The sequence below is a fragment of the Cetorhinus maximus genome, chromosome 16 (genome assembly GCF_964194155.1).
Source record: "Cetorhinus maximus chromosome 16, sCetMax3.hap1.1, whole genome shotgun sequence".
Lineage (NCBI taxonomy): Eukaryota > Metazoa > Chordata > Chondrichthyes > Lamniformes > Cetorhinidae > Cetorhinus > Cetorhinus maximus.
Genome location: NC_135894.1, coordinates 98,554,571 through 98,578,500, shown reverse-complemented (window position 1 = coordinate 98,578,500; position 23,930 = coordinate 98,554,571). Strand labels below are relative to the sequence as shown.

Here is a 23,930-nt window from a genome sequence, read left to right as displayed (position 1 = left end):
TTTCCATTACTGGAATAAATTAGTTCCTTCAAGATGTTGAATAGCAGTGGATTCGAAAAATTCACTAATCAAATGAACAGGAAGTGGTTACAGGACTTTACGGATTTAACATCCCCAGAAAGCTTAGCTTAGCGTAAAAAACCTTTACTGGGATTTTAACAAGGTCAAGTTAACTAGTAAATGCAACACATGTTATGAGTTGGGTGCAGCAAGTGGGTCCAATGAATGGGCTCTTTTATGCATTACATTTTACAGCCAACCAGAAAATTGCTAAGGTTTCTGCTCTGGCACTTTTTCTTCCAGCCGTACCTGCAAAAGAAAAATAGCGTTAAACAAGAGGGAACTCCGGCAATGACCAATGAAAGTCCCTACAAACATTCATATTTCTTTTGAAGGGTTATCTACCTGAAGCGTTAACTCTGTTCCTCTCCACCGCTGCCTGACCAGCTGAGTATTTCCCAGCATTTTTGGTTTTTATTTTGGATTTCTTTACTGGTCTCAGAGACTAAGAGCATATCCAAGTTTTGTCCATATTCTTCGAAGTTGTGGCCAGGTCTTTAGTATTTTACTCAGGCGGACACTCATCACTTGTGAACCAAGATAGTGAGTGTGAAAGCTCATTTCACAATGAATTTCTCCCCTGCTCATTCTGGCTATGAGGATATAACACTGAACACTCTAGCAACTGATGGTGAAGAAGTCACCGATGTCAGACCAGTTTGCGTCAGATGTTTGAGAGCCGGCGCTAAACTGGGAAAGCAAACAGATTGAGCAATGTTGACCGGAACACAGAAATTGGACCGCACGTGGATTACTACAATGCTCTCTTCCCATTCTCCAGCCTCCAAAAACTTCACTCCATCCAAATCTGAGCTGTCAATATCCTATAACATACCAAGTCCCACTTTCATACACATACATCACACATCCTCTTCTTAATATTGTCTTCCATCCTCCAACACCACAAATTTAAAATTCTTGTCCAGGATCTCTCCCTGCCCTATTCCTAGAACCATCTGGAGTGCAACATCAGCATCCTATCCGAACTCTCCATTTCAATGACCGCCTAACCTTTGTCCTATTATTGGTAGCTGTACTTTCAGCTAACTGGACCACAAATCCAGAATTCACATCCCACGGTGCTCGCCATTTCCCATTCCTCTTTTAAGACCCTACTTCATGCCCATTTCTTTGTAAACATTGTGGTCACTCCTCCTAATACCTCCATCTTTATTTCAAAGTGCACTTCTTTCTCACGTCTCTGTGGGATATTTCTTTGCATTAAAAATGGTATATTGTTGTGTCTAGTCCACAATGACCAATCCATAACCCATTGAAAACCTCCCTTTGAATGTAGTAAGAACAGAAGAAATACAAGCAGGAGCAGACCATATGGCCCATCAAGCCTGCTCTGCCATTCAATATAATATTGGCTGATCTGGGCTTCCAATTTCCTGCTGGCTCCCCATACCCCTTGACTCCCTGAGAGACCAAAAGTATGTCTACCCCAGCCTTAAATATACACAATGATGGCACATCCACAACCCCTGGGATGGAGGATTCCAAAGATTCAGAACACTTTGAATGCAGAAATTTCTCCTTATCTCAGTCCGAAATGATCAGCCCCTTATCCTGAGACTGTGCCCCGGTGTTTTAGATTCCCCAGCCAAGGGAAACAGCGTCTCAGTAACAGGGTTTTATACCTTTTCTGCTTCCTTTGTGGGGTGTGGGGAAAGCTCACTGGCTTCACCTTGTGAGGGTTAGGATGTGCTGTGCCTCTATTTTGTGACATTCAGACAATGTCCATTGAAGGCCAATCCTGACCAAGAGCAGCCTTCTTCCTTTTGCATTTCTCTTTCTTTTTTTCACTTGATTTAGTCACTTAATTCCAAGAGGAAGGGCTAGCAATAGGCAATTGGGAAGTGAAAACAACAATTTTAAGCCATAGGGTCATTTTTAGGGCTGGGGGTTAGCCATTGAGCAGTGAGTGTGCCAATCAAGCTAGACTTCAGTCCAACATTGTTTTCAGGATATCCAATTGGAGGTGGGTGATTGGTCCAGTGCATTGAATCATAGACAGTTCATAGACCAAGGCTACAGTTTTTGCAGATACCAGTCTATAGGTTTCCATCACTCCCAAATGCAACTGATGTTTAGAGACAGCTAGAAGCAAGGAAGTAAAACATTTCAACGTACCAGACATTCATTCCTTGGGGTTTCACGATCCTTTTCACACACTGAATGTCATCCATGATGTTATCATTAATAAAATCTACAAAGGAAAATAGAATGTTGGTATTAAAATCAATTCATTGCACGTTCATAAGTGAAGTGTGTACTGATGACCATGACCTAAGGCTTTTGGTTTGGCGAAGATGGTCCTGTCCTTAAATAAGTGTGGCTGGGCTCCAGATGCCCAGGGTTCACTAAATACTTAATCTTTGGAAATATTTGTTTTCTCCGCTCTGCTCCACTTGTGTGGAACACTATTGCTGAGATATAAAGTTGCCACATCAGAGTTCGGTTGTGTTGAGGGAGTCACCCACAGTGGCATCAGTCTCGACCTAGCCAGTAGAGATTCAACATATCTTTCTTACAAATTTTGACAAATAGGTAAGTGAATTAGAGTACTTTAACCAGTATTTATTTAAACAGCCTTCTCCTCATTGTTAGATATTTAATGACGTTCTCCTAATATTGTCCAATCTAAATTTAAATTAAATGGATGCCTCTTCTGGATTGGTATGAATACTCATCTCGCTGGGCTGAATTTAGTGTCCCAACGTGAATCCCAGTGGCGGGACCAAAAGGGTTGGAAGTCTGGCAGGGGTTCCTGGCGGCCATCTGAACACAGTGGCTGGCCAATTAGTGAGGGTGACGTGGGCTTGCTGCTGAATTATGTGGCGGTGGTGACTCTGACGTTGGGACGGCCGCATCTCCTGCTGGCCATGCAGGTGCCATAGTTATAGGCCCTTTATTAGAGTTGGAATTCATTTTGCATACATTCTATGAAAGGTTTAGAGTATAACTCATGGCCAGATTCATTTTTAAGTCTCCATCAGAAAAGAGCATGGATGGACCAGTGAGAAGAGTCCACCACCGTTGGTGAATTTCCTGTTGTTGGCATTGACTGGGCACATGCAGCTGTCTCTGATGTCACAGTCCAAGCCAGAGGATCACCCCACAGTTCAGTGAAGATTCGCTGAGGTGAGCAGCCTTGCGGTGCCCAGGGACTGGGTGCAGTGCAGAAAAAGGATAAATAGCCTACTCTTCACTGCAACAGGGAAGTCTGGTGGTAAAGGGTTCTCCTCAGCATCACTTGAATACTCACTAGCTCTCCCCTTATGCTGGGAGGAAAAGAGGGACCACAACAACAACAAGGAGAGGGTGAAGACCAGGTTGTGGGCGGGGAGGGTGGGGGAATGTCAGATATCTGTCCATTGACCATTTCCAAATTGGAGCTGGCAGGGAGCAAAGCAGCCGATCCATCTCGGAGACTGCGTTTGGAGCAGTAGTCATGATGAGTGAGGAGGATTTGTGTTTATCTATCAACTCTGGCTAGAAAGGCAGATGATAGCACACATAGATGGGAATATACCACAGAATCACAGAACCTTAACTGCACAGAAGGAGGCCATTCAGTCCATCGTGTCTGCACTGGCTCTCCAAATGAGCATTATGACCTAGCATCATTGCCCTGCCCTTTCCTCATACCCCTGCACATTATTTCTATTCAAATAATCATCTAATGCCCTTTTGAATGCCTCGATTGAACCTGCCTGCACCACACTTCCAGTGCATTCCAGACACGAACCACTCATTGTGTTTAAAAGTTCATTCTCACATCACATTTGTTTCTTTTACAAATCACTTTAAATTTGTGTCCTCTCGTTCTTGATCCTTTTATGAGTGGGAACAGATTTTATCTCCCTATCTACTCTGTCTTGCCCCCTCATGATTTTGAAAACTTCTATCAAGTCTCCGCTCAGCCTTTGCCTCTCCAAGGAGAACAGTCCCAACTTCTCCAATCTATCCTCATAGCTGAAGTTTCTCATCTCTGGGACCATTCTTGTAAATCTCTTCTGTACTCTCTCCAATGTGTTCACATCCTTCCTATAATATGGTGCCTAGAACTGTACACAATGCTCCAGTTGAGGTCTAACAAGGGTCTTATATAAGTTTAGCATAACTTCCCTGCTCTTGTACTCTATGCCCCTATTAATAAAGCCCAGAATACTATATGCTTTATTAACTGCTCTCTCCACCTGTCCTGCAACCTTCAATGATCTATGCACATATACACCCAGGTCTCTCTGCCCCTGCACCCACTTCAAAATTCCACCCTTTATTTTATATTGTCTGTCCATGTTCTTCCTCCCAAAATGCATCACTTCACAATTCTCCGCATTGAACTTCATCTGCCACCTATCTGCCCAATCCACCAACTTTTCTAAGTCCACTCAAAGTTCCACATCATCATCCTCAGTTCACAACACTCCCAAGTTTTGTATCATCTGCAAAATTGTTCCCCGCACACCAAGATCTAGATCATTAATTATATATCAGGAAAAGCAATACTGACCTCTGGGGAACTAAACTACAAACCTTCCTCCAGCCCGAAAAACATCCATTGACCATTAATCTCTGCTTCCTATTTTTCAGCAAATTTTGTATCTACGTTGATACTGTTCCTTTTATTCCATGAGCAATAACTTTTCTCACAAGTCTGTATCAAAAGCCTTTTGAAAGTCCATCAACAGCATTACCCTCATCGACCTTTTCTGTTGCCTCTTCAAAAAACCCCAGCAAGTTAGTTAAACACGAGTTCCCCTTTAGAAATCCAAGCTGGCACTTCCTTATCAACCCATATTTTTCCATGTGACTACTAATTCTATCGCGAATAATTGTTTCTAGAATCTTGCTCACCACTGGTTAAACTGGTCTGTAATTGCTGGGCTTATCCTTACAACCTCTTTTGAACAAGAGCATAATTTTTGCAATTCTCCAGTCCTCTAGCATCACCCCTGACTCTAGGGAAGACTGAAAGATTATGGCCAGTGCCCTTGCAACTTCTACTCTCACTTCCTTCAATACCCTTGGATGCATTTCATCCAGCCCCGGTGCCTTGTCAACTTTAAGTACCGACAAACTATTCAATGCTTCATCCTTATCAATTTTGAACCCTTCTAGTGACAGAGGGCAGAATCTTCGGGTCGACGAGTGGGGACAGGCACCGTTCACCGATGCGTAAAATGACACGCGGTGACGTCGGGCGTGTGTCCCGCCATCACCGCGCGTCATTCTGATCCTCAGTTCGGCGGGCGCGCAGTGGAGTTGGCTGCGCGCCCGCCGAACTGTCAAAGGTCTATTAAAGCCATTTAAAAACTAATTAAAGTAATTAGTAGAGCTGCCCGTCTGACCAACCTTAAGGTTGGGGGGCAGATGAAGAACCCGGGCGGCCTTCGCATTTATCATGAAACCTCATCCATGGGCGGGATCAGGTTTCATGAAGTTCATTGACATGTCCCAGCTCATGTGACACTGTCACATGAGGGGACATGTCTTAAAATTTTTTTTTTATTTTGATTAAAATTTTTCAAAATCACTCTAATCTCCCTGAGGCAGCTCTGTGCCTCAGGGAGACTGCGCACGTTAAAGAGCGTAGGCCCCGATTCTCCCTCCTCCCTTCGTCCACACACGGAGCGCTCGGCGCTTCCTTGTGCCTGTCACGCTGGGCGGGCCTTCATTGGCCTGCCCATGCAAAATGGTGGCACCCAGCTGATCACTGGCGTCAATCAGCTGCGCGCTCGCCCATGCTCGCTCCCGCCCAACCCCCCCTGACGGGGGAGAAAATTGTCCCCAGAGTTTCCTCGTCTGTCACCATGGCCTGGGTAGCATCTACCTCCTTGGTAAAGTTGGATGCAAAGTATTCATTTAATACCTCGGCCATAGCCCCTTCGTCCATGTGTAAATTCCCTTTTCGGTCCTTAATCAGTCCTACTCCTCCTTTTACCATCCTTTTACGATTTATATGCCGACAGAAGACTTTGGGATTCCCCTTTATGTTGGCTGCCAGTCTTTTCTCATAATCCAGCTCTGCTTCTCTAATACCTTCTCTTCTTCACCTCCCCTCTGAACCTTCTGTATTCCTCTTGGTTCTCAATTGTACTTTCTACCTGACACCTGTCATAAACACACTTTTTCTTCTTTATCTTAACTTTAATTTCATTTTTCATCCAGAGAGCTTTGGATTTGTTTGCCCTACCTTTCTCTTTCGATGGAATAATACCTTGATTGTGCCCAAAGCAATTATTTTTTGAAGGTAGCCCATTGTTCAGCTACAGTTTTTCCTGACAATCTTTCATTCCAGTCTATCTGGCCCAGCTCCGTTCTTGCCCCATTGAAGTCGGCTCTCGTCCAGTTAATTAATTTTACTCTGGATTGCCTATCGTCCTTTTCTATCATCATCCTAAAACGTGCATTACAATGATCACTTTCTCCTAAATGTTCCTACACTGACACTTGATCTACTTGGTCTGCCTCATTTCATTCAATATTAATTCCACTAGTAGTGTTTGTGCTCCCTTTGCAGGTTCGACTGCAGTAGAGACTCATTAGCAGCTGACCATTGACCCTCCTGAGACCTCCTTTTGAGGATGACAGACCCAATATTTCTAAGGGTGCAGCATCTCATCTTTCCCCTGCACCCTGCACCAACGCAGATACACTCACCTCGGTGGGGAGACGATCACAAACCAGTCCTGGGTATCAATCTCCTGAGCACCTCACAGGTACGCAGATGCTGGTGATGGAGGTTGTGAGAGCCAAGGGCACTGACAGTCAGAGGGCTGTTGGAGGCCAGGCCACTGCTGCACCACCACCTGACGAAGGGCCTCTGATGAGGCGACGCTCAGCCTGCTGGAGTCGCAGAGGCAAACAGGGAAGAACCTGACAGAGCTGCCAGAGGCTTTGAACAATCATGCAGGACAATGGAGTGAGCGCATCCACAGCATGACCTCTGCCATGTCTCAGGTAGGGGAGCACATTGCACCTTGTTGCAGTAAATGGAAATGTTTTAAAAGGTCACTTAGACACACTAGGGTGGCACTGGTAGAAATATAGAACCATGGAATCATAGAGAAGTTACTGTACAGAAAGAGGCCATTCAGCCCATCGTGTCTGCGCCGGCCAATAAAGATAAAAAAGAAACTAGCCGGTCATTTTAATCCCACTTTCCAGCCCCTGGTCCGTAGCCTTGCAGGTTACAGAGCTTCAGATGCAGATCCAGGTACCTTTTAAATGAGTTGAGCGTTTCAGCCTCAACCACTAACTTAGGCCGTGAATTCCAGACGCCCACCAGCCTCTGGGTCATGTCCTCATGTCCCCTCTAATCCTTCTACCAATCACCTTAGATCTATAGCCCCTGCTAATTGACCCCTCAGCTAGGTGAAGCAAGTCTTTCCTGTCTACTCTATCAAAGCCCCTCATAATTTTGTACACCTCAATCAGATCACCTCTTAGCATCCTCTGTTCTAAGAAAAACAACCCTAGCCTACCCGATCTCTCCTCATAGTAACAATTTTTAAGCCCTGGCAACACTCTTGCAAATCTCCTCTGCACTCTCTCCAGAGCAATTATGTCCTTCCTGTAATATGGTGGCCAGAACTGTACGTGAAATTACAGCTGTGGCCTAACCAGCATTTTCTACAGTCCCATCATTACATTCTTGCTCTTGTATTCAATACCTCGCCCAATAAAGGAAAGCATTCCATATGATTTCATGACTACTTTATCCACTTGTCCTGCCACCTTCAAGGACCTGTGGACATGCATACCAAGGCCTCTTACTTCCTCAATTACGCTCAATAACTTGCCATTTATTGAGTATTCCCTTGCTTGGTTTGCCCTCCCCAAATGCATTACCTCGCCATTTTCCAGATTGAATTCCATTTGCCACTTCTCTGCCCGCTCAACCAAACCATTGATGTCATTCTGCAGTTGACAGCTATCCTCTTCACTGTCAACAACATGGCCAATTTTTGTGTCATCTGCAACTTTCCCAATCATACCTCCCATGTTTAAGTCTAAATCATTAATATATGCAACAAACAGCAAGGACCCCAACACTGAGCCTTGTGGAACACCACTGGAAACCATTTGGTGTTATGGAAATGTTGTTTGTGTCACATTAAACTGTTTCCAGGCCTTCATTGATGTATGGTCTTTTTATTGACCTGCTCTCGTAGCCATAGTACTTATATGGCTAGTCCAGTTCAGTTTCTGTTCAATTGTAACTCCCAGGATTCCCCCCATAGTGGGGAATTCAGCAATGATAATGCCATCGAATGTCAATCCATTTGTAAACACTGGGTGATTTTGGAGTTCACAACATTGACCCACGATGCATAAAACACAGATCCAATCAGTTCAGCAGTGGAGCTAACGCCTGCCCATAATAGTCACAGGTCAACCTACTGCTACATAAGAACATAACAAATAGGACTAGCAGTAGGCCATTTGGCCCCTTGTATCTACTCCAATATTCGGGTAGGTTACTGCTGATCTTCTACATCAACTCTATTTTCCCATACTATCCCCATATCCCCTGATTCCCTTCATGTCTAAAGATCTACCGATCTTTACTCAATGCCAGAGCATCCATTCTCCGAGATAGGGAGTTCCAAAGATTTGCAAATTTCCTGATTATGCTTTGTGCCTGATGTATCCACATTTGTACGCAACACCTACCATTTTCTACCATAATATTTACATGATGTTGAGCAGGTTAACCAATAGCACTTTGACATATTTTCTTCATAATCACATACGGCCAGATTTTCATGTCAGGGGCGGGAATCATGAAACAGACCATAAGACCATAAGACGTAGGAGCATAAGTAGGCCATTCGGCCCATCGAGTCTGCTCCACCACTCAATGAGACCGTGGCTGATTTGATAATCCTCAACTCCACTTTCCTGCCTTTTCCCCATAACCCTTTATTCCTTTTAAAAACAGGGCTAATCTCATCATTGCAAACCTGCATCATTCTTAAGGCTGCTGGCAGGCAGGATCTTTTGTGGGTCCAGGCCTGAGTTAGGAAAGGAGGTAGGCTGAGTCTACAGCAAGAAAGCTAAATACCCTGTCTCTGTTCCCAAAAAGCCTTGACCCGGTGCTTCTAAGGCAATCAATGGCTCACCTATATACAATTGAACCTTATGAGCATTTAAGACCTCTTGGCATCTCACCTTATCAGCCTTCCAGCCACTCATCAATCCCATGCCCCTCTCAATATCAACCTCTCACCCTCACTCCCTCACCCCGTTACCCACTATTCACTCTTTGAACAGAACTCACAAGACCTCTAAAATAACAGTTAAGCTCTCTGAGTAAACAAACAGACACTTTAAACCAACAGTGCAAACAATGTCAATTACTTGCAGTATGATTAGTCAGTTGGATTTCAGCCAAAAGCCCATAAAACTCACTGCATAAACAAACAGATTCCAGGTCGGCTATCTAAACAGATGTAGATTCATAGAATCATAGAAAGTTTATAGCACAGATACAGGCCACTTGGCCCATTGTGTTTGTGCCGGAAAATAATGAGCCACCCAGCCTAATCCCACTTTCCAGCACTAAATCCGTAACCCTGCAGGTTACAGGACTTGTGGTGCATATCCAGGCACCTTTTAAATGAGTTCAGGGTTTCTTGTTCTATTACCCTTTCAGGCAGGGAGTTCCAGACCCCTACAACCCTCTGGGTGAAAAAATGTTTCCTCATCTCCCCTTTAATCCTCCTACCAATCATTTTAAATCTATGCCCCCTAGTCGCTGAGCTCTCTGCTAAGGCAAATAGGCCCTGCCCATCCAATCGATCCAGGCCCCCCTCACAATTTTGTACATCTCAATCAAATCTCTCCTCAGCCTCCTCTGTCCCAAGGAGAACAACCCTGACCTATCTAATCTTTCCTCATAGCTGAAATTTTCCAATCTTGGCAACATCCTCATTAAATCTCCTCTGTACTCTCTCTAATGCAATCACATCTTTCTGTAATGAGCTGACCAGAACTGTACACATTCTCAAGTTGTGGCCTCACTAATGTTTCAGACGAAATGCATAAAAGCAATGGGAAAATATTAAACAGTTACACATAATTATCAGACTAGGCTATCCTTTCAATAGTGTGAAATATACTCTACCCTTCTGTCCTTTTTTATTCATTGATGGGATGTGGGCATCACTGGCAAAGCCAGCATTTATTACACATTCCTGGTGGCCCTTGAGAAGGTGGTGGAGAGCTACCTTCTTGAACCACTGCAGTCCATGTGGTGTAGGTACACCCACAGTGCTGTCAGGGAAGGAGTTCCAGGACCTTGACCCAGCGACAGTGAAGGAACAGCAATATATTTCCAAGTCAGGATGGTGAGTGATTTGGAGGGGAACTTCCAGGTGGTGGTGTTCCCATCTATCTGCTGCCCTTATCCTTCTAGATGGTAGTGGTCGTGGGTTTGGAAGGTGCTGTCCAAAGGGCCTTGGTGAATTCCTGCAGTGTATCTTGTAGATGGTACACACTGCGGCTACTGTGCATCGGTGGTGGGGGAAGTGAATGTTTGTGGATGGGGTGCCAATCAAGCGGCTGCTTTGTCCTGGACAGTGTCAAGCTTCTTTTTTTTTAACCCATTTGAAGACTTTTCCACATGTTGATCTTTTACTTGGCGGCTTGTCAGTTGACAGAAGTGATAACCAGGCAAACACAATTCTTAAGGGGTAGTTAGGTCATCCAAACACAGCAGTCTCATAACTCGCCATACTGAATACAAGATACAATTCATTCTACAGCATTTAATTATGACCTCTGAAGGAGGCAAAACTATTTTATTTACCTTTAAGGTGCTAAGTCCAAATGCCTCCCCGAAATTGAGAAAACTTACCTGGGATGAGACCTTAATGAGCCCACAATGCTGTCATTTTCTGCTTTATAGCAGAAGGCAGGTTCCAGGGCCCAGTCCCTCCCAGGCCTTCATGAAATGACCAAGGGTGGCAATGGAGGTGGGGCCTACAACTGCCCAATCCGTCTCTCTGTTTGGACCTAATCAGGACGATGAAAATCCGTGCATGTTGTTAAAGCCATGTGAAATTTCATAACCTTGGCCCAACCCTGACAAAACCAGCTTCTCTGTTTCTGTTGCAGCATTTTATTTCAGGAGCTTTGCCAAAAAGAAGAAACATAAGCCACGTTTCCAGCTTAGAGCAGACTTTTGTAAAGATGGCACTTTGTGTGATAACCAACAAGACGAAGACCTTTTTCATTCTCAGTGCCCTGTTCACAGTCACAATTCCTTTCCCAAATACTAAATGCGAATATGCCACTGTATTTAAACAAGCTCGGATAAAAGGACACAAACGCCTCAGTTTGGAAAAGTGTGAGTTTCACGTTTTCTACTCTAGTAAGTCGTAGCTGATATTTTTTTTGCTTTCATAGAATGTGAGCATTGTTGCCCATCCCTAATTGCCCTTGAGAAGGTGTGGCATTCCCATGCCCCTGCTCCCCTTGTCCTTTAAGGTGGTGGAGGTTGTGGGTTTGGAAGGTGCTGTTGAAGATGTCTTGGTGAGTTGCTGTAACGCATCTTGTAGTTGGTACAGACTGCTGACACTGCGCGTTGGTGGTGGAGGGAGTGAATGTTTAAGCTGGCGGATGAGGTGCCAATCAAGCGGGCTGCTTTGTCCTGGATTGTGTCCAGCTTCCTGAGTGTTGTGGGAGCTGCGCATATCCAGGCAAGTGGGGAATATTCCATCACACTCCTGACTTGTGCCTTCTAGGTGGTGGACAGGCTTCGGGGAGTCAGGTTGCGAGTTAATCACAGCAGAGTTCCCACCCATGATCTGCTCTTGGAGCCACAGTAATTATATGACTGGTTCAGCTAAGTTTCCAGTAAATGGTTTCCAGTAAATAGTAACTTCCAGGTTGTTGATAGGGGGGGTGGGGGGGGATACAGCGATGGTAATGCCATTGAATGTCAAGCAGAGATGGTTAGATTCGCAAAAATAAGAGCAAAAAAAGAGCAAATAAGATGCTGGAAATCCAAAACAAAAACAAAAATACCCGGAAAAACTCAGCAGGTCTGGCAGCATCTGCGGAAAGGAACACAGTTAACGTTTCGAGTCCATATGACTCTTCAACAATGGTTAGATTTGCTCTTGATGGAGATGGTCATTGCCTGGCATTCATGTGGCATGAATGTTACTTGCTTCTTATCAACCCAAGCCTGAATATTGTCCAGGCCTTGCTGTAGATGGACATGGTGGAATCCTCCATCAATGAGGATTAGGATATTTGTTGAGCCTCTTCCTCTGATTCTTTCTTTAATTGTCCAGCACTATTCATAACTGGTTGTAGCAGAGCTTTGATCTGACCTATTGGTTGTAGGATCATTTAACTCTGTTATCACATGCTGCTTCCATTGTTTAGTATGTATATTGTCTCTGTTGGTCAGCTTGGTGCTTTATATAGTGCTGCTCCTGATGTGTTTTCCTGCATTTCTCATTTAACCTGTCTTGATGGCATTGCTAGAATGAGAGATATGCCGGGTCATGAGGTTGTGTTTGAATACAATTCCGCTGCTGTTGCTGGCCCATTGCACCTAATGGATGTCAATTTTGAGCTGCTAGATTTGTTCTGAATCTATCCCATTAACTCAGGGAGAGTGCTACACAACACAATGGAGGCTATCCTCTGTGTACAGACAGGATTTTCTCTGCTCAAGGACTGGGTGGTGTTCATTCCTACCAATGCTGTTGGAGAGTGGCACTAAGTGAATTGCTCCTTCAGATGGCCAGCATGGACACAATGGGCTGAATGGCCCACTTCTGTGCCGTAACCATTCTAGAATTCTATGGAAAGATGCATTTGCAACAGGTAGATTTGTGAGGACAAGGTCTGGCAAGATTTTCCCTATTGTTGGTTCCCTCATCACCTGCTGTGGGCCCAGTTTAGCAGCCATGTCCTTCAGCAATCACCCAGCAGGGTCAGAAGGAGTGCTACTGAGCCACTCTTGGCGACGGACGTTGAAGTCCCCAATCCAGAGTACATTCTGCACCCTTGCTACCCTCAGTGCTTCTTCCAAATTGCGTTCAACATGGAGTAGTGGGCTTGTGTTTGACCTGATGCCATGAGACTTCATGGGACCTGAAGCCAATGTTGAGCACTGTCAGGGAAACTCCCTCCCGACTCTGCTGCCAGATCTAGTGGCTCGGTCCTGCCATTGGGTCAGGGCACACCCAGTAGTGGTAATGCTAGGGTATGGGATATTGGCTGTAAGGTATGATTCATTATGTATGGCTGTTACTTGACTAGTCTGTGGCAGAGCACTTCCAAATTTGGCACAAGCCCCCAGGTGTTAGCAAGGAGGAATTTACTGCGTTGTCTGGACAGGTTGCGCTGTTATTGTTTCCAGTGCCTAGGTTGATGTCAGGGAGTCTTTCAGGTTTTATATCCACTTGAATTTCCTGTTGCAGTTTGGGACAACTGAATGGTTTGCCTAGGACATTGAAGAGAGCAGTTAAGAGTCAACCACATTGCTGTGGGCCTGGAGTCACATGTTTTTAAAAACAAATTCTTTCATGGGATGTGGGCATCATTGGCCAGGCCAGCATTTATTGCCCATCCCAAATTGCCCTTGAAAAGATGGTGGTGAGCCACCATCCTAAGCTGCTGCAGTCCATGCAGTGTAGGTACACCCACAGTGCTGTTAGGGAGGGAGTTCCAGGATTTTGACATGGTGACAGTAAAGGAATAGTGATATTTTTCCAAGTCAGGACAGTGTGTGAACAGACGGTGATATATTTCCAAGTTGGGATGGTGCATGGCTTGAAGGGGAACTTGCAGGTGGTGATGTTCCCACGCATCTGCTGCCCTTGCCCTTCTAGGTGGTAAAAGTGACGAGTTTGGGAGGTGCTATAGAAGGAGCCTTGGTGAGTTGCTTCAGTGCGACTCCTCAGATACTGAAGCAGTCCATGTCCAAATGCAGCAAGACCTGGACAATATCCAGGCTTGGGCTGACAAGTGGCAAGTAACATTCGCGCCACACAAATGTCAGGCAATGACCACCTCCAACAAGAGAATCTAACCATTGCCTCTTGTCATTCAATGGCATTACCATCACTGAATCCCCCACTATCAATATCTTGGGGGTTACCATTGACCAGGAACTGAACAGGACAAGCCATATAAATACTGTGGCTACAAGAGCAGGTCAGAGGCTAGAAATCCTGCGGTGCGAAACTCACCTTCTGACTCCCCAAAGCTTGTCCACCATCTACAAGGCACAAGACAGGAGTGTGATGGAATACTCTCCATTGGCCTGGATGAGTGCAGCTCCAACAACTCAAGAAACTTGACACCATCCAGGACAAAGTAGCTCGCTTGGTTGGCACCCCATCCACAAACATTCACTCCCTCCACCACCAACGCACAGTAGCAGCAGTGTGTACCATCTACCAGATGCACTGCAGAAATTCACCAAGGCTCCTTCAACAGCACTTTCCAAACCCAAAATCCTGGTTAGTTGTCCCTAACAGCACTGTGGGTGTACCTACACCACATGGATTGCAACGGCTCAAGAAGGCAGTTCACCACCACCTTCTCAAGGGCAGCTAGGGATGGGCAATAAATGCTGGCCCAACCAGTGAAGCTCACATCCTATGAGTTAATTTTAAAGAATCTTGTAGATGCTGCTCCTGCTGTGTGTCGGTGGTGGGGGAAGTGAATGTTTATGATGATAATCTCTATCATCATAAACATTCACTTCCCCCACCACCGACACACAGCAGGAGCAGCATCTACAAGATTTTTAAAAATTAATTGGGGTACCAATCAAGCGGGCTACTTTATCCTGGATGGTATTGAGCTTCCTGAGTGTTTTTGGAGCTCCACTCATCCAGACAGGTGGAGAGCATTCCATCACACTCCCGACTTTTGTTTTGAAGATGGTGCATCTTATGAATCAGAAAAGCTTTTGGGGATTAAGTAGAAAGTGAGAAAGACGATTAGTTATGAGCAAACTTCCATGGAGTCATAGAATGGTTACAGCACAGAAGGAGGCCATTCTGCCCATCATTTCTGTGCTGGCTTTCTGCAAGTGCAATTCACTGAGTGCCACTTCCCTGCCTTTTCCCTGCAGCCCGGCAAGTTTTTCCTTTTCAGAGAATGACCTAATTCCCTTTTGAATGGTTCAATTGAATCTGCCTCCACCAGACTCTCAGGCAGGGCATTCCAGATCCTAACCATATGCTGTGCAAAAGGGTCTTCATATCGCCATTGCCTTTTTTGCAACTCATCTGTAATTGGTGTCCTCTGATTCTTGATCCTTCCCACCTTTGGGAACAGTTTCTCCCACTCTGTTCAGTCCCGCCATGGTTTTGTTACACCTCTGTCAAACCCTCTCGCGGCCTTATGTTCTTCAAGGAAAACAGCCCCGACTTCCCCAATATATCAACGTGATTGAAGTTCATCATCCCTGGAACCATTCTAGTAAATCTTTTCTGCATTCTCTCGAATGCCATCGCATCCTTCCTAAAGTGTGGTACCCAGAACTGGACACAATACTCCACTAGATGCTAAACCAGTGTTTCATACAAGTTTAACACAATCTCCTTGCTATTGTACTTTATGCTCCTATTAATAAATTCCAGGATGCCATAAGATTTATTAAGCGTGCTCTCAACCTGTCTTGTCACCTTCAATAATTTATATATGTATACACCCAGATCCCTTCTGCGCCCCGTGTTAGAATTGTACCCTTTCTTTTATCTTGGGTGGAATTTTCCACTCCGGAGTCAAAGTGCGGCGGCGGGCGCGAATGGCGGTGTGGATTCCATCGGCTGGCATGGCAGGTTTCTGTGTGTGATGAAAGTATAATAATTTTCCGAATATTTTTCTGGTTTGTCGTGAAGTAGGTTTACGGGGGGGCGGGGGAGGGGGGTGGGGGGGGCATGTGTTTTTTCTGCCTGCGTGTGATTTAATTACATTTTGTAGTCAAAATCATCAAAAGAAGCTAGGTGCTTGACATGCTAATGAGTAAACATGGATAATGGCTTAGCATGTAAGGCGTGAAGGGAATTTGCATCTTTAGATAAATGAAGGGAGATTTGGATTTCAAAGGGTTCTTAGTCTGTTTACAACTAACCAGATAAGCAAGGCTAGGGAATGTGTTTATTTTCCCCAAAGGTTACTGACAATATATAGTGGCAACATGAAAGTTTTTTATGAGGGAGATACAGTTTCAAAGACATATGGAACAATAGAATTCACATATTAAAAAGAGAGAAACATATATAAAGGAGAATGAAAGGCTATGTGTCAGAAGATCATGTAAGATCTAACAGGAGTGTATGAAAGAGCCTTGATAAAGCCCTCTGCATGTGTGCATAAGTCTGCTATATAACAAATTCCACTGTCCAGGGTATTGTGTTAACTTGCTGAGTTTGTTTTAAATCTAAAATCTATTTTGGACAGTTGCCTTAAAGGGGGTATAACTGGAGTCAGGTTAATTAGGAATTTTAGGAGTTATTACTGTAGTAAGTAATCTGTAGTTTTATGTATGTGCTTGAAATCTTTTATATTTTGTTAATAAATAATTTAATTTAATTTTAAAGATCTCTAAATGTCTTGATGGACTTATTACTTCGGAATTCTTTGCACACATCTCATAATAAATATAAATTGCAAAACCATTGGGATTGAGCGACCAAGTTTCCCTCATTGATTTTGCCCTTCTGGCACACATCATCTGCCACATCATAACACTGTGCCAAATCATCCACTTTCCACCTCATTATGTACGCATGAATGAACAGCATATCGTATCTCATAGAGAGGTGGGCTGGGATTCGTCCACTCAGCGCTTACCTCATCAGCTCATATTTATGGGCACCATATTTAAATGGTACCTGCGCACACATTGAGTTTCTGCACCCCAGGACTTGTCGTGGTAAGGACCAGAAAGGCCCCCAGAAGAGACAAGCGCTGTGCCCCTAAGTTCAGTGACAAGGAACTGGTGACACTGCTCCAGGCAGTCGAGTACTTTACCCCCATGATGGGAGCCACAGGTCCACCAACCTCATCACCAAGGCTTGGGAGCAGATTGCCAGGGCAGTCAGCACCAGTGCTCCTCAGAAGAGGACGCCCCTCCAGTGCAGGAAGAGGATGAATGATCTTCATCTGCTCTGCCAGGGCAAGTCAACCTTCTCCTCAATCTCAACTCACACTCTTATGGGGCCATGAGGCATTTGCAGGGTTACAGTCCACAGGGATCTCACATACTATGGCACAATGTATATCACCACTGATTCTAACACACACTATTATATCTTCATCTCATGTCACATCCTGCACAAGTCGTGTCTTCAGTCCTTACATGGGTCCACTCAGCACACAGAGAAGGCAGGCAAGCTTATCATCTGCTTTAGCATTGGTCCTGCTCATAATCTGTCCATCTGTCTTTATGCAGGACAAGATCGCCCACAACAACAGGGAGAGATCTCAGGCTGGAGGGGGAATGCCAGAGCCCAGGCCACTCGCTCAATACCAGGAGCAGGCAGTAGAACTGGCCAGCAGGGACTGGAACCACGCCTGTGCCAAAGGTGAGATCGGCGTCTCCCAACAAGCCAGTGAGGACCCAGCAACAGCTCCCCAAACGCCAGCCAAAACTGAGAGTACTTTTTAATGTGGGTGAGGATGCAGCCAATCACTAATTATATTATCTCTCTTTAACAGGCACCAGCAGGAAAAGGAAGAGGGTCCCTGGCAGCCAGCCCATCAGCCCAAGCCCCCAGACCACCAGATGATGAGAATCCTGAGGATTCACTGAATGTGAAGCCACAACTGTGTTCGCCTACACCCTCCACCAGTGCGAGTAGTTTTAGAGCAGGCTTGAGGTCACCATCTGCTGAGCACAGCAAAGACTCAGGTCCACAGCAGGCGGAGGCAGTGACAGACAAGGTCACCAACACTCAGAGGACTGCTGGAGGCCAGGCTCCTGCTCAGTCCGAGTCCGATGACAAGTCTCTGGAATCAGCCCATGGAGGGATGTTGTAGCTCCAAAGACAGACAGCAGCACAGCAGGCAGGGCTGTCAGAGGCTGTCACCAGGATTCAACGGAGGATGGAGAAGTATGTCCGCCTTCACTCTGATGTCAGGACTTCACCAAGGCTCCTTAAGCAGCAAATTCCAAACCCACAACCACTATCATCTAGAAGGACAAGGGCAGCAGATAGATGGGAACACCACCACCTGGAAATTCCCCTCCAAATCACTCACCATCCTGACTTGGAAATATATCGCCGTTCCTTCATTGTCGCTGGGTCAAAATCCTGGAACTCCCTCCCTAACAGCACTGTGGATGTACCTATACCACATGGACTGCAGCGGTTCAAGATGGCAGTTCACCACTACCTTCTCAAGGGCAATTAGGGATGGGCAATAAATGCTAGACTAGCCAGCGAAGCCCAAATCCTGTGGCTGAATAAAAACAAATGTGCACGAAGGTGGAGTTTTTATTCTATAACAGAACGACCAATGCTCCAGAGGCTGTTGAGCCTTCCAAGGATGAGGACGTCATGACGCATGAATGTAACTACTCATTCATAGATTGATGTATTTCATTGAGATGTTGAGGAGTGCAACAGAGATGTTAAGGTGGAACCAGCATGGAGGGCACTCATGAAAGTGGATCATATGAGCTATTTGTTAATCCTCTGAAACCTGATGGCTATAAGCATGTAATGTGCATGCCTGCCTCATCTGGCCTGTGCTATGACCTTTTCCTTTGACAACCTCAGCTTCCTCACCCTCATTAATTTCATTCCTCTCAATGTCCTCATCATTGGATGAGGCGTGCAGCTTCTCCACCTCTCATTCTGCCAAATCATCCCTCCCTTTGGAGTGCCAGGTTGTCTAGAGCGCAGCAAACCATGATGATGCAGGTGACCCTCTGACCCTTTGGGGAGAGTACAGAAGAGAGCCACCTGACCGGGCCAGACATCATAAACACATCTTCAACATGCCAATGGTCTGCTCAATCAAGAAGCGTGTTGCGGAGTGAACCGCATTCTACTTCTCTCCTGAAGCGCTCTGTGGCCAATGAACGGGTGTCATCAGCCAAGTCTTTTGCGGGTAGCTTTTGTTACCAAGGGGCCAACACTGGATGTTCTGAGGGCTTTTGAAGATCTGGCGTGTCTTCGAGTGACTCAAGGCGTAACAGTCATGCAAGCTCCCAGGGTATCTCGCACAGACCTGCATGATCTGCATCTGGTGGTTACAGATAAGCTGCACATCGAGAGAGTGGAGGCCTTTTCTATTGATGACTCGTTCTGGTTGCTGCCAGGGAGCTCTCAAAGCCACATGTGTGCAGTCGATGGCACCCTCCACATGTGGGAAGCCAGAGATCACTGTAAAACCACTGTTCTGGCAGCCTGGCTGGTTTCATTCAGGGAGAACTGGATGTCATTGTGTGCCTTACTGAAAAGGGCATCGGTGACCCCTTGGGTGCAATTATGAGTGCAGGATTGTGATATTCCACAGAGGTCCCCAGTGGGGATCTGGAACGAGCCACTTGCAAAAAAGTTCAGAGCAGTGGTCACCTTTAAAGCTATTAGTAATGCATGGCCTCCCAGTCTCTTCCTGGGGAAGCATCAGCTCTTCCTGGGGAATGTGGCAGATGCGAGTCACCACATTCGTTGACAAGCAAAGACATCCACAGCACTGTCTCTCGCTCTTCTGAAGGTGTGAAAAGTGTCTTCGGTACATTCTTGGTCATGCCAAACACCTCCGTGTAATGGGTCTGCCAGCGTCAGCTTCAGGGTGTTGAGGGGATCTTGCTCATCAAGTGAGGCTCTTCCCCTAGCCCAGCCCGAAGGTGACAGGCCCTTCCTCTCCTCCTTAGTTGCCTTATTGCCATGAAAAAGCTTGTTCAATCCATGCTCCACTCCCTCTCCCCTCAGTGGAAACATTGAACGGAGATATAAATGAAGATAAGCATGCAACATTAACCTTCCATTCGCAAGCTAGGGAGTCATTGTGAAGCCCATGGGCTGCACTCATCATGGCCATTCCATCCCCAAATCATCCCTTGCACTGGTAGCCCTGCTTTAAGGATCACCGGTAGGGCTCCCCTCCCCAGCACCCCCGCACGAATGCCCCAGGCATGATGGTGCTTTCACAGGTGGGGTTGGATCTGACTGAGTGCTGCCAGTCAATAGCAGCCTGAGAGAGGGCACTGTCAGGCTGAAGCCTTTGTTTTAGACTGCAGCCCAAACTTGCATTGATGTAATAACAGTAATAGGGGTGCCATACAATGCCTTAACCTGCCAGCTACCAGTTGTTGAGGTCTTTGGGGCATTAGGCAGATACACTTTGGCCATTGTCCCTTTACAGTTTGAATCCTTTGCGCTTTCCTATGAGAGGGACAAAGGGTCTTTGGAACCCTATCAAAAGAATGTCCCAATGCGAAATAGATTCTCGCATGACCTAAACTACCCAAACCCCTCAGCTGGCATTTGACTCTTCCTGATCTGTCTCAGCTGTGCCGTACTCTCCATTTAGTACAGCATAAATTAGTAGGGTACCACTTTAATTGGCTCAAAAATCCAGTAGACTCCTCCCACAAGCCCTGAGAGCCCCGCCCTAGCGATTTTTATTAATACCTTGTTTTACAACCGGGTCATTGGATGAGCTTGAAAAATGGTGGTGCTGAGGTTTTGCGATAAAACCAGCTTTGAACCCCACCCTCCCTGGACTGGGGCCAGGACAGGCATACCAGGCACAGCCCTCTAAAGTGTGGCGCAATAGCCTAGGATGGCTATGCTTTCTGGCCCCAACTAATCCACCCTCCCCAAGTCATGTGCCTCTGTGCTTTCTTATCAGTCATTCCCCCCGCTCCCCAAGTCATGTGCCTCTGCGCTATCTTCCCCAGTCCTCCCCCGACTGCCCACCCCAGTCAAACCTTTGCCCTCCAACACCCTCTGCCCGTGCCTTCCTGCTGGTCTTGCCTGAGCAGCCCTGGCATGGGCTTGGAGCAGCCGGGACCACAGCACGGTGGAATGCAAGTGAGTGTTGTGCGCGTACACACCGCGAGGGCGTGAATGAAGGGTAGTTCGCCAGTTGTATGTCACTTATATGAGGCTGTGACTCACGCCAGTCTGATTACCCGCCAGTATGGCCAGTTGATCTGGAATGGGGGCTTGATTCCAGCGAGCTGGGCTTTTCAAGAGCATTCATGATATTGAAAGGCAAATGCAAATGCAGTTCTTGACATGACGCGGCAGGCTACCCAACCCAGCGTGGAGGTCGGGAGTGGAAAATTTCAAACTGTCTCCATGCCGGTGGGACACTTAATTTTTGGCTCCACTCCAAATGTTTCTGTCCCACCTGCCACGATGTCTGCCGCTGGGGGGGGAACCAGGAAATCCCACCCATTGCCTTTCTGCGTTCTTCCCACCAAAATGAATCACCTCGCATTCCTCTGCATTAAATTTCATCCGCCACTTGTCTGCCCATTCCACCAACCTCTCGATGTCCTTTTGAAGCTCTGCACTCGCCTCCTCATGACTCACAATACTTCAACATTTTTATCATCCACAAATTTGAAATAGCGCTCTGAAAACTGAAGTCTAGATCACTGATGTCTATCAGGGAGAGCAGGGTCTAAACATATTTCCCGGGGGATCTCTATTATAAACCTTCCTCCAGTCCAAAAAAACAATTGTTCACCACTACACTTTGTTTCCTGTTGCTCAGCCAATTCCATATCCATGTTACCACTGTCCCTTTTATTCCATGAGCTCTAACGTTGCTCACAAGGCTGTTGTGTGGCACTGTATCAAATGCTTTTTTGGAAGTCCATGTACACCACATCCATTGCATTACCCTCATCAACCCTCTCTGCTAGCTCATCAAAAAACCCAAATAAGTTATTTAAACACCATTTTCCCTTTACAAATCCATGCCGTGGATAACCTTCCTGCCTCTGAGCCAGGAGCTGTGGGCCTGAGTCCCACTACAGGACTTTTTGGCCAAGGAAGGCATGTTCATGATGCAGGCTGGGTCTAAACTTGTAAATCCTTACAACACACGCCAATGCAGGGGTAAGAGTGGGAGAGATTCCTAGTCAGCAATCTGATGGAAAGAAAATTGGAGCCTCTACCATCACTATCCATAGCTCCAGTTACAACATACATGTAAAAGTGTATGTTTTTGTGTGTAGCCAGTTGGTTTGATAGCTGATGTTGATCAAATCGGCGCCAACAGCATGGGATTCCATCCCTGTTCTGGCTGGGAGAGATTCAGGACCTGCCTCTTTGGCCTATCTCTGATGTGGAGGCCGTGGCACTGTGGCCTTCAGGCAGAGAACTCAAGAAGAACACCCCTCCCTAACAAAAATCTATCAATCTCAGTTCTGAACTTTTCTATGTAGCAGAGGGTTTTAGATTGCACTTTTTGTTTTGGAACACTCAACATGCAAGTTCCACACCACACTAGTATTTCACTAATATGCTAAAACAAACAGACGCTTCTCAAAAATATCTGAACTATGGACATGGCGTCTCAATTACAAATGGCACCGATAGAAATTGAATGGGTCCTTAGCTCAGGGGTGTGTGGGGAGTTGGGCAGATGGAAAAAAAGGGGGGGCTGAAAGCTTTTGCAAAGGCCAAGCTACTCCAGACTGACCCCAATGAGCTTGTCAGGGTATGGATTGTGGGTCGCATTCTCGGTGCAGCATGTAAACATGTTTTTCCCTTCCTAGGGGTGTGCATTGTTATGTATGTATTTGATGACAAAAGAGAACTTAAGAGCGAGACGAGAAGAAAAAGGACTGTGTTTTCAAACCAAGGCCTTCAGAGAATCGTGGATGGTGAGTAATTCAGCATTCAAGTAAAAAAGCCCTTGTTTTCTTTCTCTCCTAGAATCTATTTTATTAATTGTTTTCATGCTGTATAAGCTGACTTGAAAAGGTGATCACAGAATCACAGAATCAGAGTGCAGAAGAGGCCCTTCGGCCCATCGAGTCTGCACCGACACGTGAGAAACGCCTGACCTACCGACCTAATCCCATTTACCAGCACTTGGCCCATAGCCTTGAATGTTATCAAATTACCTTATCAAATTATCCTGCATCCCATGTGCAATTGCCTTCTTTATAGGTCTCCCATGTGGGAACTTGTCAAAGGCTTTGCTGAAATCTATACAAACTACATCAACTGCACTGCCCTCATCTACATACCTGGTCACCTCCTCAAAAAATTCAATCAAATTTGTTAGGCATGACCTCCCTCTGACAAAGCCATGCTGACTATCCCTGATCAAACCTTGCCTCTCCAAGTGGAGATAGATCCTCTCCTTCAGAATTTTCTCCAATAGTTTCCCTACCACTGACGTGAGACTCACTGGCCTGTAGTTCCCTGGCTTCTCTCTACAACCCTTCTTAAATAGCGGAACCACATTAGCTGTTCTCCAGTCCTCTGGCACATCCCCCGTGGCCAGAGAGGAATTAAAAATTTGGGTCAGAGCCCCTGCGATCTCCTCCCTTGCCTCCCTCAGCAGTCTGGGACATAAATCATCTGGACCTGGAGATTTGTCCACTTTTAAGCCTGCCAACACCTCCAATACCTTGTCATTCCCTATATCAATTTGCTTAAGAACCTCACAGTTTCTCTCCCTGAGTTCGATAACTTTATCCTCATTCTCTTGGGTAAAGATGGATGTGAAGTATTTGTTCAACACTCTACCGATGTCGTTTGGCTCCACCCATAGATTTCCCCCTTGGTTCCTAATGGGCCCTACTCTTTCCCTGGTTATCCTCTTCCCATTGATATACTTATAGAATATCTTGGGATTTTCCCTACTTTTACCAGCCAGAGCTTTCTCATATC

General features: G+C 45.8%; 1 protein-coding gene across 1 annotated transcript in view; it reads right to left on the bottom strand.

Moving 5' to 3' along the window:
* Nucleotides 1–242: 242 nt before the first annotated feature.
* LOC144691910 (lysozyme C-1-like) overlaps nt 243–23,930 on the bottom strand; it is a 49,446-nt gene continuing 25,758 nt past the window's right edge. Inside the window, exons 3-4 of the mRNA XM_078560484.1 lie at nt 2,197–2,272; nt 243–309 (exon numbers count right to left, since the gene is read on the bottom strand). Coding sequence (XP_078416610.1) covers nt 243–309; nt 2,197–2,272 — 143 coding nt within the window. The remainder of the gene's footprint in view (nt 310–2,196; nt 2,273–23,930) is intronic.